The following is an 18006-nucleotide window of genomic DNA, read 5'->3' on the forward strand; positions in this document are numbered from 1 at the left end:
ATGTATTCCTGTTAACCCTTTGGGGCCTAGTTCCTAGGCCTTTTGTGTATCCATATGCTCTCGCGCTACCGTCCACAGGATGGATATGGGGTGCACAATAAACTAGCCACTTCGGTGGCAAAATCTAACTTGAAGACAGTAGAACTATGTACAGAAGACGAGGTAATCAGTCCCTCAACCTATGAGTAGGTGGGAACAGCACCATAGTCGTGGAGATTCTCCACGACTATGGTGCTGTTCGCACCTACTCCTAGGTTGAGGGACTGATTACCTCATCTTCTGTACATAGTTCTACTGTCTTCAAGTTATGTCCTGGAATTTGTATTGATAAAGCCACTGGATGGCGAAACGTCTACAATAAATATACCCAGATGTTGCACATGTGTCTTACTCTCATCTTGTCGGTATTATATACCATTCGTACACATAAGAACATAAGAATGGAGAAACACTGCAGAAGGCCTACTGGCCCATACAAGGCAGGTCCTTATCAAAACCACCCCTACCCAAAACTACCCACGACACCAATCAAACCCAGCCCCTCCCACTCATATATTTGTCTAATCTCTTTTTAAAGCTCAGCCAGCACGAAGTAACTGGAGCATCACCAGGGCCGCCCCTTCCTCCACCCAACTGTGTTGTGTGGATAGTATTTAAGGTATGGAGAGAGGCGAGACGAGCCAGTGTATGTTGCAGAAGTGAGTAGTGATACACGTGATCTCTCTCACACTGAGAGACTGTGGCTCTGCCATCTCCGGAAATACATCTTCCATACACGAAGCTTTTCACTAGTTAATATTTTTCAGTAATAGAACAGTGATATTTAATGAGATGCGTTAGCAGTCTAAATTACTCTCTCTCCTTATTGTGCTGCCACCAACAACTAAATTGATCCAGGGACAGAGTCGTGTTTAGCTGACGGAGACTCGAGCTGTTGTACCTAGTACAGTAAGGAATGTTGAGACACTTATGCAGCATATGGGAATCTTTATTCAGGAAACGTTTCGCCACACAGTGGCTTCATCAGTCCAATACAAAGAGGAAGGCGTAAGGAGAGGAGGAGAATGAGGTAATCAGTCCCTCAACCTGGAGTCGATGTGTTCAGTCCATCAATCTTGTAGAATGTACAGCATAGGGCCGTAGACGTGGCTTATGCTGTACATTCTACAAGATTGATGGACTGAACACATCGACTCCAGGTTGAGGGACTGATTACCTCATTCTCCTCCTCTCCTTACGCCTTCCTCTTTGTATTGGACTGATGAAGCCACTGTGTGGCGAAACGTTTCCTGAATAAAGATTCCCATATGCTGCATAAGTGTCTCAATCTTCAACTTGTCGGTTTTTCAAACCATTCATCACAACAGTAAGGAATAAAATAAAAATGGTCTAATTACCATTAATTATTTTTAATTATGTAACTCTTCACACTACAGTAAGGAATACAATCTCAAAAAAGTATTTATTATTACCACTAAGAAAAATAATAAAAACCATTGGTCATAACTGGGTGAGAATTATTTTAAAGTTTGCTCGTCTAGTGACTAGTTGATATATTAACAATTTGGTATTTTGTCACATCCTCTAAGGTTTTTATGGAGGTGTGTCTGAAGGAGGTGTGTCTGAAGGTGTGTCTGAAGGAGGTGTGTCTGAAGGAGGTGTGTCTGAAGGAGGTGTGTCTGAAGGACGTGTGTCTGAAGGAGGTGTGTCTGAAGGAGGTGTGTGAAGGAGGTGTGTCTGAAGGACGTGTGTCTGAAGGAGGTGTGTGAAGGAGGTGTGTCTGAAGGAGGTGTGTGAAGGAGGTGTGTCTGAAGGAGGTGTGTGAAGGAGGTGTGTCTGAAGGAGGTGTGTGAAGGAGGTGTGTCTGAAGGAGGTGTGTGAAGGAGGTGTGTCTGAAGGACGTGTGTCTGAAGGAGGTGTGTGAAGGAGGTGTGTCTGAAGGAGGTGTGTGAAGGAGGTGTGTCTGAAGGAGGTGTGTGAAGGAGGTGTGTCTGAAGGAGGTGTGTGAAGGAGGTGTGTCTGAAGGACGTGTGTCTGAAGGAGGTGTGTGAAGGAGGTGTGTCTGAAGGAGGTGTGTGAAGGAGGTGTGTCTGAAGGAGGTGTGTGAAGGAGGTGTGTCTGAAGGAGGTGTGTCTGAAGGAGGTGTGTCTGAAGGTGTGTCTGAAGGAGGTGTGTCTGAAGGAGGTGTGTCTGAAGGAGGTGTGTCTGAAGGACGTGTGTCTGAAGGAGGTGTGTCTGAAGGAGGTGTGTCTGAAGGAGGTGTGTCTGAAGGACGTGTGTCTGAAGGAGGTGTGTCTGAAGGAGGTGTGTCTGAAGGAGGTGTGTCTGAAGGACGTGTGTCTGAAGGAGGTGTGTCTGAAGGAGGTGTGTCTGAAGGAGGTGTGTCTGAAGGAGGTGTGTCTGAAGGAGGTGTGTCTGAAGGAGGTGTGTCTGAAGGAGGTGTGTCTGAAGGGTTGGATATCTGGATACTCCAGTACATGGCCCTTTCTCTGTCCACACCCTTGATTTTTAAGTCACTGACATCTCCATACTAATAGCCTAGCCTGAGTCTTGCAGTAACGTCTTGCAATCTACTGACCTTCATACTTTCTCCACAGATATTTAATTTGACACATTTCAATAACTTCCTATCTGTTCTTAATAATTTGTATATATCTGTAAATAGCTTCCTTCATACACAAACATGGTACATCCAGGTCTCAGGCTATTTAGAACAATGAGGAGAGTCAGTTACACTGTGTAGTGGTAGTTTTTACAAGCTTGAGAGCGTGTGGATGGTAGTCACATCAAACCTATCATGTGATGGGTCGTTACACCATACCCATCCTGTGGATGGCAGTCACATCAAACCTATCATGTGATGGGTAGTTACACCATACCCATCCTGTGGATGGCAGTCACATCAAACCTATCATGTGATGGGTAGTTACACCATACCCATCCTGTGGATGGCAGTCACATCAAACCTATCATGTGATGGGTAGTTACACCATACCCATCCTGTGGATGCCAGTCACATAATGGGTTCAAGTGTTTTGATAGGAATTATTTATTGCGTTTCGTTCACATTTGTGGGATTATTATTATTATTATTATAATCACAGGGAAGCGCTTAACCTTTAGGATTATACAGCCACATTTGTGGGAATTATGTACTGTGTATGATACCTTATACTGAGTGTTACAGACACCTTATACTGCGTGTGGTACAGACCTTATACCGTGTCATGCAGATCTACCGTGTGTCTTACAGATCCACCGTGTGTCATACAGGTCCACCGTGTGTCATATAGATCTTATGCCGTGTGTAAACCTTGGTAATTGATACCGACAAATTGTTTTAAAATTCCCGAGAGCAAACACTAGGACATATTTATTAGAAAACGTTTCGGTCCTTGACCTTGATCACGTCCAACACACATTAAAATAACATATATATGCAGATAGTGGATTGAGGAATACAGAGACAGACAATATAATAACCTACGTGATATGTCAAGATATCTTATTAATGAAAATAAGATACCAGATATACTAAGCAAATTTCCTAAATTTGCTTGTAACAGATAAGTGAACTATTGATATGTAGATATAAATCCATATGTATTCCTGTTAACCCTTTGGGGCCTAGTTCCTAGGCCTTTTGTGTATTCATATGCTCTTGTGCTACCGTCCACAGGTTGGATATGGGGTGCACAATAAACTAGCCACTTCGGTGGCAAAATCTAAGATAGTGGCGTGTGACACAGCGACCTGAAAAGTGACATATTGAGATGACAGGTAACAGTCTCTACCTCTTCCAAGCTTCAGTACAGCGAATATCGATGGTTTCACACACATGATTATTAATTAATAAAGCCCTCACGTTGGTATATCTGTCAGTCTGAGGTACATGTGATACTCTGAGTGCTCCTAAGACACTTGTTCTTGTGTTTCTGCTTGTTTAAGCTGCTGTCTGCTTGTTTAAGCTGAAAGTAGAGTTCATATTCAATTTACAGGAAGACGTGACTGATTTTTATTAGCTACTACGTACCTCCGAAATATAATGTAAGTCATTTGAACTCACCAGACGGTGCTTTATATAAACATATTAACAGTTGAACTGAGACACTGGGAGATATTGCCATGTACACAGTGTCAGTGTATGCATGGGTTGTGTTTATTCTGGTTCAGTGGGTCCTGCTAGCACACTCAGCAGCACCTACAAAGGAGATATGGGAAAGCTTCCGCACACATCTGCCAGAACCTGAGGTCGATGTTCACCACCTACACCACGAGCAACCTGGTGTTGTTGTCACCTACAACACTCGACTACCACAGCGATCTCCCTTGGCTGGAACCAACGCCGGCGGCTCTCAAGGCTTTTCCTCCCAAAGCTCTACACATGCCACCAGACCGTTCCTCACCTCACAAAAGCTACATGGTCCGCCACCTCCAGCTCTTCCATCAGATCTTGTAAAAATTAAACCATCTCATGAAGGTCAGTCTAATTTGCAAATGAAGTTTTTACCTACTGTGATCTACTTATGTATTTTGATTTTTTTACTAGGTAGAATTTGATACACAAAAGCAAAATTGTAAGCTGTATTCAACGTTTCTACTGTTGGCGAAACGTTGCTTCAGTAATGTTTTCAGTTACTGCTTGAGTGCCTTTATCATCTACAAATAGCAGGGATTTGTCTTATCACTTACTATTATAAGGTAGAGGGTATTCTACCTCAGCTGGTATTCTACCTCAGCTGGTATTCTACCTCAGCTGGTATTCTACCTCAGCTGGTATTCTACCTCAGCTGGTATTCTACCTCAGCTGGTATTCTACCTCAGCTGGTATTCTACCTCAGCTGGTATTCTACCTCAGCTGGTATTCTACCTCAGCTGGTATTCTACCTCAGTTGGTATTCTACTTCAACTGGTATTCTACTTCAGCTGGTATTCTACCTCAGCTGGTATTCTGCCTGAGCTCATTTTCAAAATCCAGCCCTAGCTAAGGCAAATAACTCCTCGAGGATGACAACCCCAACAGTCCACTAGCTCCCAGGTACCTATTTATTGGTGTCAGGAGACATGTCCCACAGCCCCATACGTTTCGCCCTGCCCAGGATGCCTACCCAACCGTCGACATGTACAACACCTGGAAATCTCCATTTGAGACACGTTCCAGCAACTAAGGGTCAATATCAATCTAACAGAGACCCAAGAGAAAGGAGACATTGATCTCTCGAGTTAGGAGTGGACTGACGGCGGGGTTCACAGGTGCAATATATAATTAGTTAATTGTGGAAGGAGTGGTCAGGTATGAGGTGCGGTGAAGGGGTACCAGTCTACCCTGCAGCAAGTATTGTCAGCTACGATGGTTGGAAGTACTACGTAAACATGTTCTCTGTACCAAAAATTCCATGATGTTGCCTCAGACATATATAAATATATTCAAAATCCATAAAACTCCTGGTGGGCAAAATTTCTCTTGAAAAGACCTAATTGTGGCTTATTCGTCATCTTGTTTGTATTATACACCTCTCGTTTACTCACACCGAGGAACCTGTTTACAGACAGGTAATATTTGGCAGCAGATGTAGAGAGATTTGTCCAAACTTCTCAACTCCCTTAAGATTTAACCCGATTGTTAGATAAAGGATCACACACACACACACACACACACACACACACACACACACACACACACATATATATATATATATATATATATATATATATATATATATATAATTATATATATATATAAATATTATATATATATATATAAATATATATATATATATATATATATATATATATATATATATATATATATATATATATATATATATATATATAAATATATATATATATATATATATATATATATATATATATATATATATATATATATATATATATATATATATATATATATATATATATATATATATATATATATATATATATATATAGCTGTTTAATACTCGCTGTGCTGTTCAAATCTTATATTTATAATTTTTTTTTTTTTTTTTTTTTTTTTCCATTTCGACTTTTGAATTTGAAACAAAGATTTGAGAGCTAAGAAGTAGCGAAGACTTCCACTTGTGTTAATCATTTAGTTGTTGTGACTAAATATCTCATTTTTATTAATTTCTGAACTTAGCTGTAATTCTTGTAATCTTAGTAATCCTGTATCAGCTCTGAGGTACATAAAAACACGTGTATATGTAGTTATAATTGTAATAGGTTTAATATAGAAATAAATTTGGAAGATTATTATTAAGATACTGGGATTATTATTATTATTATAATCAACATCAAAGATACTGTGAAAACACGTTGAAGAGAGATGAATGTAGTGAAAGTTGCGTGGGAGAAGAGTGCTAACAGTGACTCAGCTGATAGTGGGAGAGAGAGAGAGAAAGAGAGAAAAGAGAGAAATAAAGAGGGAGGAATGTAAATGTCATCTTACAAACGTAAATCTCTCATTTTTCTGGCTGGTAACTGATGCACTTGTCTGGCAGGTCCTGGAGGCTGCCTCACCAGTGAAGGGTTTTACTACGCTGGTCAGATATGGTACACTAAAGGCTGTCGACGGCGGACTTGTATTCACTTCCGTGGCACCTTCATCACGGAAACAGATTCGTAAGTAGAACCCCAGCTTCTGTGTTCACCAGTCATCGTGTTGAGGTTAAATGAGTCTCTGAACTTCACTAAATTTACTACTGTACTTATATTATTAGTAAGTTTTGTTTCTTTGAGTTAGATTGATTAATTCCATCATCACTAACTTTACAACTTATAACATATTATAAGTAGCTCAGTAGTCTCAATCCTTAATTTTCATTAAAATTTGTTTCTTTGAGTTAGATTGACTAATTCCATCATCACTAACTTTACTACTTATAACATATTATAAGTAGCTCAGTAGTCTCAATCCTTAATTTTCAGTAAGATTTGAGAAGCTACCTCTCATACTCAGCAAATATGCCTAAATACATGCAATATTCCGGGTGCAAATCCTTCCAAGATTTCTTTGGATTCTTTATAAAAAAATGCCATCATGACAAATTCATTCTAAGAAATGAATTACTAGATTGGTATTTTGATTACTGTGAACATGAAGGTGTTGCCGCAGCCTCTCCAGTTAATATTGGTCGCACCCTCAGTAGGATGGGCATCAGGGCTGACAGAAGGGTAGGAGGACATAATGGTTTGGATCAACAGTATGCTTATTCTGGACTGGCATGGAGGGACTGTCCACCAGATTACTGTCCAGAAGTTATCATAGAGGAAGGTGAAGAAAATATTGATCCTCTCCTCCTAACATACTGTTACGTCCCCTTGATGAGACTTCGTGAAGGGTCACTTGATGTTGCCATGGAGTGAACCAAAGTATGGACACAATGAAATGTTTTTAATATGTGAGGCTTTTTAATATTATTTTGAACAAGGAAAACATTTTATTTTTTTATTAAGAAGTTATTATTTTTATTTTAGATAAGGAGAAGTTTTTATTATTATTATTATTATTATTATTATTATTATTATTATTATTATTATTATGGATGAGACACAAGATCTTCCACATCGTCTTCAAGTTCTCAAGATGGACACTGAGTTAGGATTGTTGTTATTATTATTTACACAATTTCCAGAATATTTATGTTACCAGGATGAACCAGAAGAACCCATGATAAATTATGAACCTCAATTTTTTCAACTCATACATTACTAGCTATAGAAAATACAGTTAAGAAAGATATATAAACTTTTAATGAATTTGAAAATATATAAAAAAGTTAGCCTAAGAGAATAAGAATAAGAGATTCCACCAGAGTATAGAGTTAGGGAGAGAAGAAAGTCCATTTGGTTAGGCCTCGTTTAGACTATGCTGCTCAGTTCTGGTCACCGTATTACAGAATGGATATAAATGCTCTGGAAAACGGTACATCATCAGATGCAGCATTCTCCACCTGACCTCAGCATTGTGAACTTGACTATAAATACTCGCGTCCCTTCCACCCCAGGCAGATCTGTTTGTGACTTGAAAAAGCCCACTGTGTGGGCGAAACGTAGTCAATAAAGGATCACATTATACTTCATATGTGTTTATATTTCCAAAACGTACAGAGGAGGATGACAAAGATGATCCCATGTATCAGAAATCTTCCCTATGAGGATAGACTGAGGTCCTGAATCTGCACTCTCTCGAAAGGCGTAGAATTAGGAGGGATATGATCGAGGTGTATAAATGGAAAACAGGAATAAATTCAGATTCAGAAAGGATATAGGAAAGCACTGGTTTGGTAATAGAGTTGTGGATGAGTGGAACAAACTCCCGAGTACAGTTATTCAGGCTAAAACGTTGTGTAGTTTTAAAAATAGGTTAGATAAATACATGAGTGGGTGTGGGTCGGTGTGAGTTGGACCTGACTAGCTTGTGCTGCTGGGTCTGGCGCAGTGCTCCATCCATGAGTGGAGATGACCAGACGGGGTGGGTCATTGGTCTAATCCGAGGGGGGACATGGACCTGCTCCGCATGGGTCAGTAGGCCTGTTTCATTGTTCCTTCTTTCTTATGTTCTTATGAAAGAGAATCTGATATTAACGAGGTAGTCTGATAACTTTCTGTGATCCCAGTAAGTTTATTCAGGTATACACAACTACATAGATTATCTTACATAGCAGCATATGCCTAGGCATGATAGCATATGCCTAGGCATGATAGAGGCTCTCTTGGCACTGCAACTCATTATTGCAAATACATAATCTCAATGTACTACTTGCAAATAAATAAATAAATTTAAATTTAAATGTGTAGGAACCTAGGCTAACCCAAAAGTCAGACAGTGACTTATTTGGTCGAAATGATACTTCTTATGTTTTTATGTCCACTGCTGAGAAAGATGGAAGTTAGTTAGTTTAATATGTTTATTATGCACCTCATACCCATCCTGTGGGCGGTAGTAAAAAGATTACAGAGGTACATAATTGGAAGATGAGGAGTTTGTAGTTTGCTATTGGTATAAACCTTGGTGACAGATATCGACGAATGATCAAGGTCCCAGGACCGAAACGTTTTCTAATAAATATGTCCTAGTGTTTGCTTACGTGTTTTTCTAAACCAAGTTTACTATTACCTGGTTTAGTCCTGACGAGGATATGTGACATGAGGTCAAGACACTGATCCTCTGGCTTCCTTAACAGTAGTTGTTCTATGTAAGGTTTACAATTAAGTAACTTTTAGCAAGCTTAGGTGTGCCATATTTCCTGCACTATCAGTCTTCACTATTTCAATTAGAAATGAAAAATAGTTTGTGTATGAGAGAGATATATTGTTACGCAGAAAAGTTGGGACACTTGGGGCTAGAGCCTTGTCTAAGGGCAAAGGTAAAAGTTACACACATCTCAAGCATAAACAGGCCACCCAGGGCTATCCCAGTCAAAACAGAAAGCGCTAAACCAGTATTTGTTACTTCAATGGGTTGGTTAACAGAGGGTTAGGCAAAAATCCTAGATAGGAAAATATATCTATTTATTCAACATAACACTATATACACACTCTAGAAACACCTTCATGTATCTTCTATCCTAAATGCCCAAATAGGGGGCACAAGAAGAACGCGGCTGGCGGTCCAGCAACCATAACCACTAGGCCTAGTCCAATACCAACCCCATTTCTTATTTCCTCACTCATCCCACAGCACCCTGACCATGTCAGAGCCTAGGTGAACATACAGGTAAGCCATAGAAGAGCCTATGGCTTGGGTTAGCTAAACAAAAGGAGTACACAACTACAAACTTAGCTTAAATACACAGCATCTCCGACGCCAGCCTCCACACCATGCTGACCCCACGTGACCCCTCCCAGCCACGCTTACCCCGCGTACCCAAACACCCTTCGAAAATAAATCCCTAGCAGGATTCCTTTATAATTATAGTTTAACCTACTTTAGAGTACCCCCAAAAGCACATTATGAATTATAAAATTATTCTTTACAATTATGATATTCCTACTATTACGACACACTTCACTACTGTATATACATTACGATGTCATGCAGAACCCTGCATAACATATATGTATAAATCTGCTTCTTTTTGAGACCTTGATGAAGGTCTCTGACCTTGATGAAGAGGGTCTTTGACTCTGATGAAGGGGGTCTGTGACCCTGCTGAAAAAGGGTCTCTGACCCTGCTGAAAAACGGTCTCTGATCCTGTTAAAGTAGGTTTCTGAACCTACCGCAGACGGACTCAAACCGAAACCGAAATATTCATATCTCTCATTCATATATTCTTTTTAATTTCTCTTTACATTTTCCCCTTTGCATCGATCAGCGTTCACTCCACTTTAATCCCAATGTTTCATTGTATTTCTTCCAGATGTGACTCTGAGATATTCAACACAACCTACAAATGCATCGTGCTAGTGGACATACATGCACAGTACCCTGACTGCTGCCCTAAGTACCGTTGTAATCCAGACAACCTGGGTAACTCTGTTAAGTAGCAGATAGTCGCTGCAGTTGTAAGTCTCAGTTATAATTTATTATGAAGGCTACTGGTTATAAGAGACTCGTATTCTTCCCAGTTTGATTACCTGCTCAAACTGTTCGTGTTGGTATATGTTTGTGTGTGGGGTCATACCAGGTCAACACACAGGTCACATTACATGGGTCACACCATGTCAACACACAGGTCAAGTTTAAAATATATGTGACTCAAGTAAAAACTTGTATTGTTTCTTTTTTTAAACCTATATTTAATATTTAATTGTATGAGTTTACCTTAAGAAATAACTGAAAATTTTTCGTTTTCTCTTAAACATTCTTTGTTCCCATTTTCTATCATGCTTGATAATGCCACCATAAACTATTATATATCATGGTAATACTAATTAGATGATGATGCTGTACTTTAAGCTTTCAAATTATTGCACGTGTAATACTTTAATTTGAAATAAAACATTATTATTATTATTATTATTATTATTATTATTATTATTATTATTATTATTATTATTATTATTATTATTATTATTATTATCATCATCATTCCATCCTTACCCGTCCTTGTTCCTTCCCCATCTTACCAAAGCTCTGGTCAGAACCTCGCAAGCTTGTTACCACCTGCAGCACATAAGACTGCCATCCCCACGAGCCCCTTTGTGGGGCGGGCAGATGGCAGACCAGAGAGGCCTAGCTTCTCCCTACGAGCCCCGTGAGGGCGGGGACTGTGGCTAGGCCTGGGGACAGTTGGTCCCAAAGATGAGGGGGTACTTGTACCTCCTCCCATAGCAGACTTAGGTCTCGAGATACTCCCCAGAGAAGGAGCCAAGGCCGGGCCATCACTACTTGGAAAAGACCCGGACCGAGAGAGTACCGGCGAATAAAAAAAATAAAAGAACCACGCACCTCACATGCCCATAATAATATCTTTATTTCAATACATGTACATAACTTAATTTTTAAAGGGGTGGAGTGGTAAGCCTGGATAGTACTGGGGAATCAAGAAGAAGAAGACAGTGGAAGGCCTCGGTCAGTTTACCAAAAGCTTCAGCTGTGGGTCATCATATGACTAAGACCTGCGTCAGGAAACACTTGTACTGTTTCTTGACAAACGTTATACCTTCTTTTATCTTTGAGGGAAATTACTTGCAGGAGGTTTGCAGGGTATTGCCTGAATTATTTCCTGCAAGTAATTTGGGTGAAGTAAGTAAGACTCAGTCACAGCAGGTCGCTGAACTGTCACTCCCTCGATGCCCACTCCCTACCACTCCCACAAAAAGCTAGACCTAGCATTAAATTGATATTTACAATATTAAAACCAGCTACTCCGGTAAATTAAATTTGTTTGGACTGTATATGACTAAGCTTGTTGGGTACACAGAATATAATTATTGTGCATAAATTAAAATAGTATTATTAGAAAGGAAATTCGTACTGCCACTTACCAGTTAATTACTGGATCATTATTATTTTTTGGAACCCCCCTAACACTACCACTACAGCTAGAATTTACGATGGCTAACGCAAAAACTACTGTACCTTATGGGTAAGCATGACTTAGCTAAGGTGTGTTGCTGGGAAGGATTGGTGTCCTCTATTTTACCGTCCTTGTTGCCGAAATGCAACAGGAACGTGACAACAATTTCTAAATTATGGATTGAGGCCAATATGCATCAATTGAGATTTTGCCACCGAAGTGGCTAGTTTATTGTGCACCCCATATCCATCCTGTGGACGGTAGCGCAAGAGCATATGGATACACAAAAGGCCTAGGAACTAGGCCCCAAAGGGTTAACAGGAATACATATGGATTTATATCTACATATCTATAGTTCACTTATCTGTTACAAGCAAATTTAGGAAATTTGCTTAGTATATCTGGTATCTTATTTTCATTAATAAGATATCTTGACATGTCACATAGGTTATTATACTGTCTGTCTCTGTATTCCTCAATAAGTGGACAATTAAGCACATAGTGTTCAAGACAGTGACCATATGCCTGATCACATAATTTACATTTAGTTTGATCATCATCTGTGTGTCTCCCAAACTGCCAGAAGTACTTGTAACCAAGCCTAAGCCTGGCCACTACAACATCAGTCAGTACTTGTAACCAAGCCTAAGCCTGGCCACTACAACATCAGTCAGTACTTGTAACCAAGCCTAAGCCTGGCCACTACAACATCAGTCAGTACTTGTAACCAAGCCTAAGCCTGGCCACTACAACATCAGTCAGTACTTGTAACCAAGCCTAAGCCTGGCCACTACAACATCAGTCAGTACTTGTAACCAAGCCTAAGCCTGGCCACTACAACATCAGTCAGTACTTGTAACCAAGCCTAAGCCTGGCCACTACAACATCAGTCAGTACTTGTAACCAAGCCTAAGCCTGGCCACTACAACATCAGTCAGTACTTGTAACCAAGCCTAAGCCTGGCCACTACAACATCAGTCAGTACTTGTAACCAAGCCTAAGCCTGGCCACTACAACATCAGTCAGTACTTGTAACCAAGCCTAAGCCTGGCCACTACAACATCAGTCAGTACTTGTAACCAAGCCTAAGCCTGGCCACTACAACATCAGTCAGTACTTGTAACCAAGCCTAAGCCTGGCCACTACAACATCAGTCAGTACTTGTAACCAAGCCTAAGCCTGGCCACTACAACATCAGTCAGTACTTGTAACCAAGCCTAAGCCTGGCCACTACAACATCAGTCAGTACTTGTAACCAAGCCTAAGCCTGGCCACTACAACATCAGTCAGTCTGTTCACATTGCAAGTTGCTCCATAAACATACTTATCTACGTTCATGTTATCATAGTGGGTTATAGATCTACTCAGGCTTCTAACTGCATTCCTATAACAATCATTTTCATTATTTACTTCTCTCCTAATATTATTCCTAATGCTAGACACAGTTATACCAAAGTTATATTCTACATTCTCCTTCTGGGTACTCTTCTTGGCTAACATATCAACTTTATCATGAAGGAGTAATCCAATGTGTGATGGGATCCATAGCAATTGTACATTAATTCCTTTGTCCCTGATTTTTGAGTATCTATACCTGGCTTCTCCAATGAGCATGTTGTTGGAGTCATTATATGAGTCAAGAGCCTTCAATGATGACATAGAATCAGTAATGATGATAGAGTCAAGCTCAGTGTCATAAGTTAGCTTTAGCGCCATTAGGATTGCAAACAATTCAGTTTGCAGTGTAGACGCCCAGTTGTTAATTCTTATGCCTAACTCAACATATTTATTATCGTTCTTAACTAGGGAGGTGGCAACAAGAGCAGATGCAGCCCTGCCAGAAGACTCCTGTTTAGATCCATCAGTGTATATAACTTGTGATAACTTATTACTACCAGCTAGGTGAGAAATTTCTTCTTGAGCAGTTGCTTTAACAAGAGATTTAAGGAAGGGATTACTAGCAATGAGCTTCTTGGGAGGGACTTGCAGGTATGTGATATTAAATGAACACATCTTCCATGGAGGGGTGAAATGCTCTTGTTGCCTACAGTGATACAGTTCATGCAGGTTATAAAACTTAATGCAATTGCACGTTTTCACAATCCATTTAGATCTGTGTGTATTTACTTCTAGACACTTGGTAAGAGTCATTGTTCTGGTTCATTTCTCAACATTCTAATACCGAGTACAGTGTTAATTTCAACAATCCTATCACTGATACTAGAAATACCAAGCTCCTTCCTCATGTTAAGAACCTTTGTAGATCTAGGACACCCAAGAATAATTTCGAGAGCTTCATTTTGCATTAACTCCAAGGGTCGGAGAGAACTTTCTCTAGCTAATATCAACATGGGAGCAGCATAATCAATTAAGGACCTAACATAGGCTATGTACATCATTCTCACGATTCTCACATTAGCACCATAGTTGGGGTTGTAGCCAGCAACAGCTTTGAGAGCATTTAGCCTAGCTTTGCATTTCTTATTTAGTTGTGGTATAGTGGATTTGTTAAAGGGTACATCTACACCAAGATATCTGTAAGTTTTAACGTAGCTAATGATTTCACCCTGCAAATAGATGGGTGGGGGATGTCGTTTGCTTGTTAATATCTTTGTTTTAGAGGAAGATATTATGAGGCCTAGTCGATTACAAATTGCTTGAACTTCATTAAGAATGGTATTCATCTTCTTATGCCCTGTTGTATGGATCATGATATCATCAGCATAGCTTATAGCTATATGTTTAGGTGAGGCAGGTAGAGCATTTAGGAGAGCATTAATCAGAATATTAAATAGCATGGGACTAAGAACTCCTCCCTGCGGTGTACCTAAAGACATTTCTTTAGACTCACTTCTAAAGCCTTGGTAAAGGACAGAGGATACTCTATTTGACAGGTATCCTATTATCCAGCAGAGTAAGCTACCACCAATATTCATTTTGGCTAGTTCATGTAGTATAACGGTTCTGTTCGCAATATCAAATGCAGATTTTAGATCAAGAAAAGTGGTAAAACTAGTAGAGGTGTGTGCAGTGAGAAAGGTGGAAATACAGTTCTGCACACTTTTACCTTTCATGAACCCATAGAGGTAGGGGGAAAGTTGGTGTCTGATTCTGTAGTACAGTCTGTTAAGTATCATTCTTTCAAAAGTTTTACAAAGACAACTAGTTAAGGAGATCGGTCTAAATGTATCAGGCTGTTGGGGCTTAGGGATAGGCACAATGAGACTATTGGTCCAGGAAGTAGGAAGAACGCCCTCAATGTAACTGAGATTATACAGTGCCAACAAAGGGTTATCAGGCACGTGCCTTAGAGTTCTGAGAATATCATAGGTTATACCATCCTCTCCAGGAGCAGTTGATCGACCTTTAGTTAATGCATTATCTAATTCATACTCGGTGAAGAGGCAATCACTCTCATCAATATTTTGGCTCATAAAATTAATCAGTTTCAACATTTCTTCAGAAGTACTCACTAAGTTTTTTTCTAATATGAGATGGAAGGTTTTCATGCCTGGATGTTTTGGACCAGTCATTTATGAGGTCATTTGCTTTTTCAAGAGGAAAGGGATGAGCAACATTGCCAGTCTTTTTCCTGGTTATTTTATTTATACATTTCCAAGCCAAACTTAAAGGGGTAGACCTATTTAATCAACTAACAAATTGTTCCCATTCCTGTTGCCCAAGTTCTTGCTTTCTATTCCTTGCATTTGTTAGTGTAGCTTGGAAAGTTCTGAACAGGTCTTGGTTTCTATATTCACAGAATGCTTTACCAATCCTCCTAGCTGCACGCATTAGACTGCACAGCTGTGGATCATTATAGTACGTATTTACATTGGTTTATATTGTCATTTATAGTGGAAGGTTTTTCTTTTCCTGCCCATTGATCTGTGAGTAGACTCAATAGTGGCAACTAAATCATTGAATGCGTGTGCCAATGGGTTCATAATTCTAATACCATTGATCCAAGTGGTAAATAAAGTTATCTCCGTTCTGGGTTGATAATAAGTTTCCTCCTCCTGTATTTAGCTCCTTGACTGCTGGAGATATGATCAAGATTGACAGTCGAGTCTTGAGAAGTGATCAGATAGAAGATCATGACGCAGGGTGTGACACACTCCAGTACATAATGACACAGGGTGTGACGCACTCCAGCACATAATGATGCAGGGTGTGACGCACTCCAGTACATAATGACGCAGGGTGTGACAATAGTCCATCTGGTAAAGTTTACATTTCGTTTGGTCTACATCTGGTGGTGGTGATTTAACCTCCTGAAGATACTTGTAACCAGTGTTAGACACAACTAACCGAAAAGTTAGCTTCACTAACTGCTAATCCGCTAAAAATTTAGCTCTGATAACGCTAAACCGCTAAACGGCCGAAAAAATTAGCGGAAGCTAACGCTAACCGCTAACTTTTTCACATGAATTCAGATTCGATTTAGTTTTATTGGTCAATTAATTTTACTTTTAAGACTTATACTCAAGTATAAGTACCAGTGTTGTAAAGTAACCAAGTAAAACTACTTGAGTACTGTACTTAAGTAACTATTTTCGGTATTTACTTTTTAAAAAGTACTGAAATTCCTCGTTACTCTTACATTTACTTAAGTACTGAAGTCTGTTATTACTTTAATTCACTACAATCTGATAACGATAAGTTACTCGTTACATCATCAGTAATTTTTGAAAAGTAAACACCGAGAAAAGTTACTTAAGTACAGTACTGAAGTAGTTATGCTTCACTACTTTACAACACTGGGAAAGTTAGATAAGATAAGATAAGATTTCGTTCGGATTTTTAACCCCGGAGGGTTAGCCACCCAGGATAACCCAAGAAAGTCAGTGCGTCATCGAGGACTGTCTAACTTATTTCCATTGGGGTCCTTAATCTTGTCCCCCAGGATGCGACCCACACCAGTCGACTAACACCCAGGTACCTATTTGCTGCTAGGTGAACAGGACAACAGGTGTAAGGAAACGTGTCGAAATGTTTCCACCCGCCGGGAATCGAACCCGGGCCCTCCGTGTGTGAAGCGGGAGCTTTAGCCACCAGGCCACCGGGCCACTTACTACACTTACTACCAGTTACTACACTTCTTAACTCTCGTAACTTGTAATACCCACGAAAATAAAGAAAATATCAAAAAAGCTATAGTAGAAGTTTAGTAAGTGCTTATGACTCATAAATACCTTATATACTCCTCCAGATGTTCATGGCTGACCAAAATCCTCTGTCAGACGCTGCAACTTCTTGGGATCTTAATACTTGGGAATTCTTCGCTTGCCTAATTCTTGGGCACGACCTACTTCAACATTGAACAAATGTGACACCACCTATGACTGCTGCACCTCTCCTGCCATACGGTTTATAAGCTGCTTCTCCGCTCATATGCCGTATTCTATTCAAGATTGATGGACTGACCACATCGACTCAAGGTTGAGGGACTGATTACCTCATTCTCCTCCTGAAACCATTCGTCTATCCAGTCCACCGTATGTATGTATGTATGTATAATGTTCGCCAAGACCGTAGTCCTGGCACGGGTCTCAATCTTGCGATGACCCGTCTCTGGCTCCCGAGGGAGAAAGGTTTCTACAATGATGCGACGTATGCTGCTCAAGCACTCTTCTGGTCAGTTCAACTGGTGCATCTCATAAGCGACAACACCATATGTACTCCTAACTATGGACACTAGCGAGGAGGAGGATATGTCGTTATCACAGGTAACAGCTTGTCTGGTTCGTTGACTCCATGGTACACTAGTGTGGCCGCAGTCATCTCTGGGTCCTCTTCGGGAGGGAATATCACTCCTAGTTGCCTGCGGAGTGTCTCAGTAACTTCGCACTCCAGAAGATAGTGTGTTAGGGGCCGCTGGACAACGTGCTGACAGTACTGGCACATCTCCTCCTCAGCCTTGTCTACCATCATCTTGGCTGTGGGAAAGCCCAAACGAAGCCGATGGATGGCGGTACACTGCGCTCTGGACCAGCTTCTATCATATGGAGGGGGTTCTCCCTGAGTCGCTGCTCGGTACCA

At 40.2% G+C, this 18006-nt stretch overlaps 1 protein-coding gene across 5 annotated transcripts; it reads left to right on the plus strand.

Moving 5' to 3' along the window:
• Positions 1 to 683: 683 nt before the first annotated feature.
• Positions 684 to 17201, plus strand: LOC138851905 (uncharacterized). 5 transcript variants are annotated; one of them, XM_070081433.1, is made up of 5 exons: positions 689 to 948; positions 3999 to 4480; positions 6504 to 6624; positions 10366 to 10510; positions 17177 to 17201. In XM_070081433.1, the coding sequence occupies exons 2-4, from the start codon at positions 4126 to 4128 to the stop codon at positions 10490 to 10492; spliced, it is 603 nt and encodes a 200-aa protein (XP_069937534.1). In that variant the 5' UTR covers positions 689 to 948; positions 3999 to 4125; the 3' UTR covers positions 10493 to 10510; positions 17177 to 17201. The 5 variants fall into 5 exon arrangements, with proteins under 5 accessions (XP_069937535.1, XP_069937534.1, XP_069937533.1 ...); XM_070081434.1 differs by lacking the exon at positions 17177 to 17201 and having other exon boundaries at positions 684 to 791; positions 10366 to 10853; XM_070081432.1 differs by lacking the exon at positions 17177 to 17201 and having other exon boundaries at positions 10366 to 10853.
• Positions 17202 to 18006: the final 805 nt, after the last annotated feature.

Source organism: Cherax quadricarinatus, unplaced genomic scaffold, assembly GCF_038502225.1.
Source record: "Cherax quadricarinatus isolate ZL_2023a unplaced genomic scaffold, ASM3850222v1 Contig2724, whole genome shotgun sequence".
Classification (NCBI taxonomy): domain Eukaryota; kingdom Metazoa; phylum Arthropoda; class Malacostraca; order Decapoda; family Parastacidae; genus Cherax; species Cherax quadricarinatus.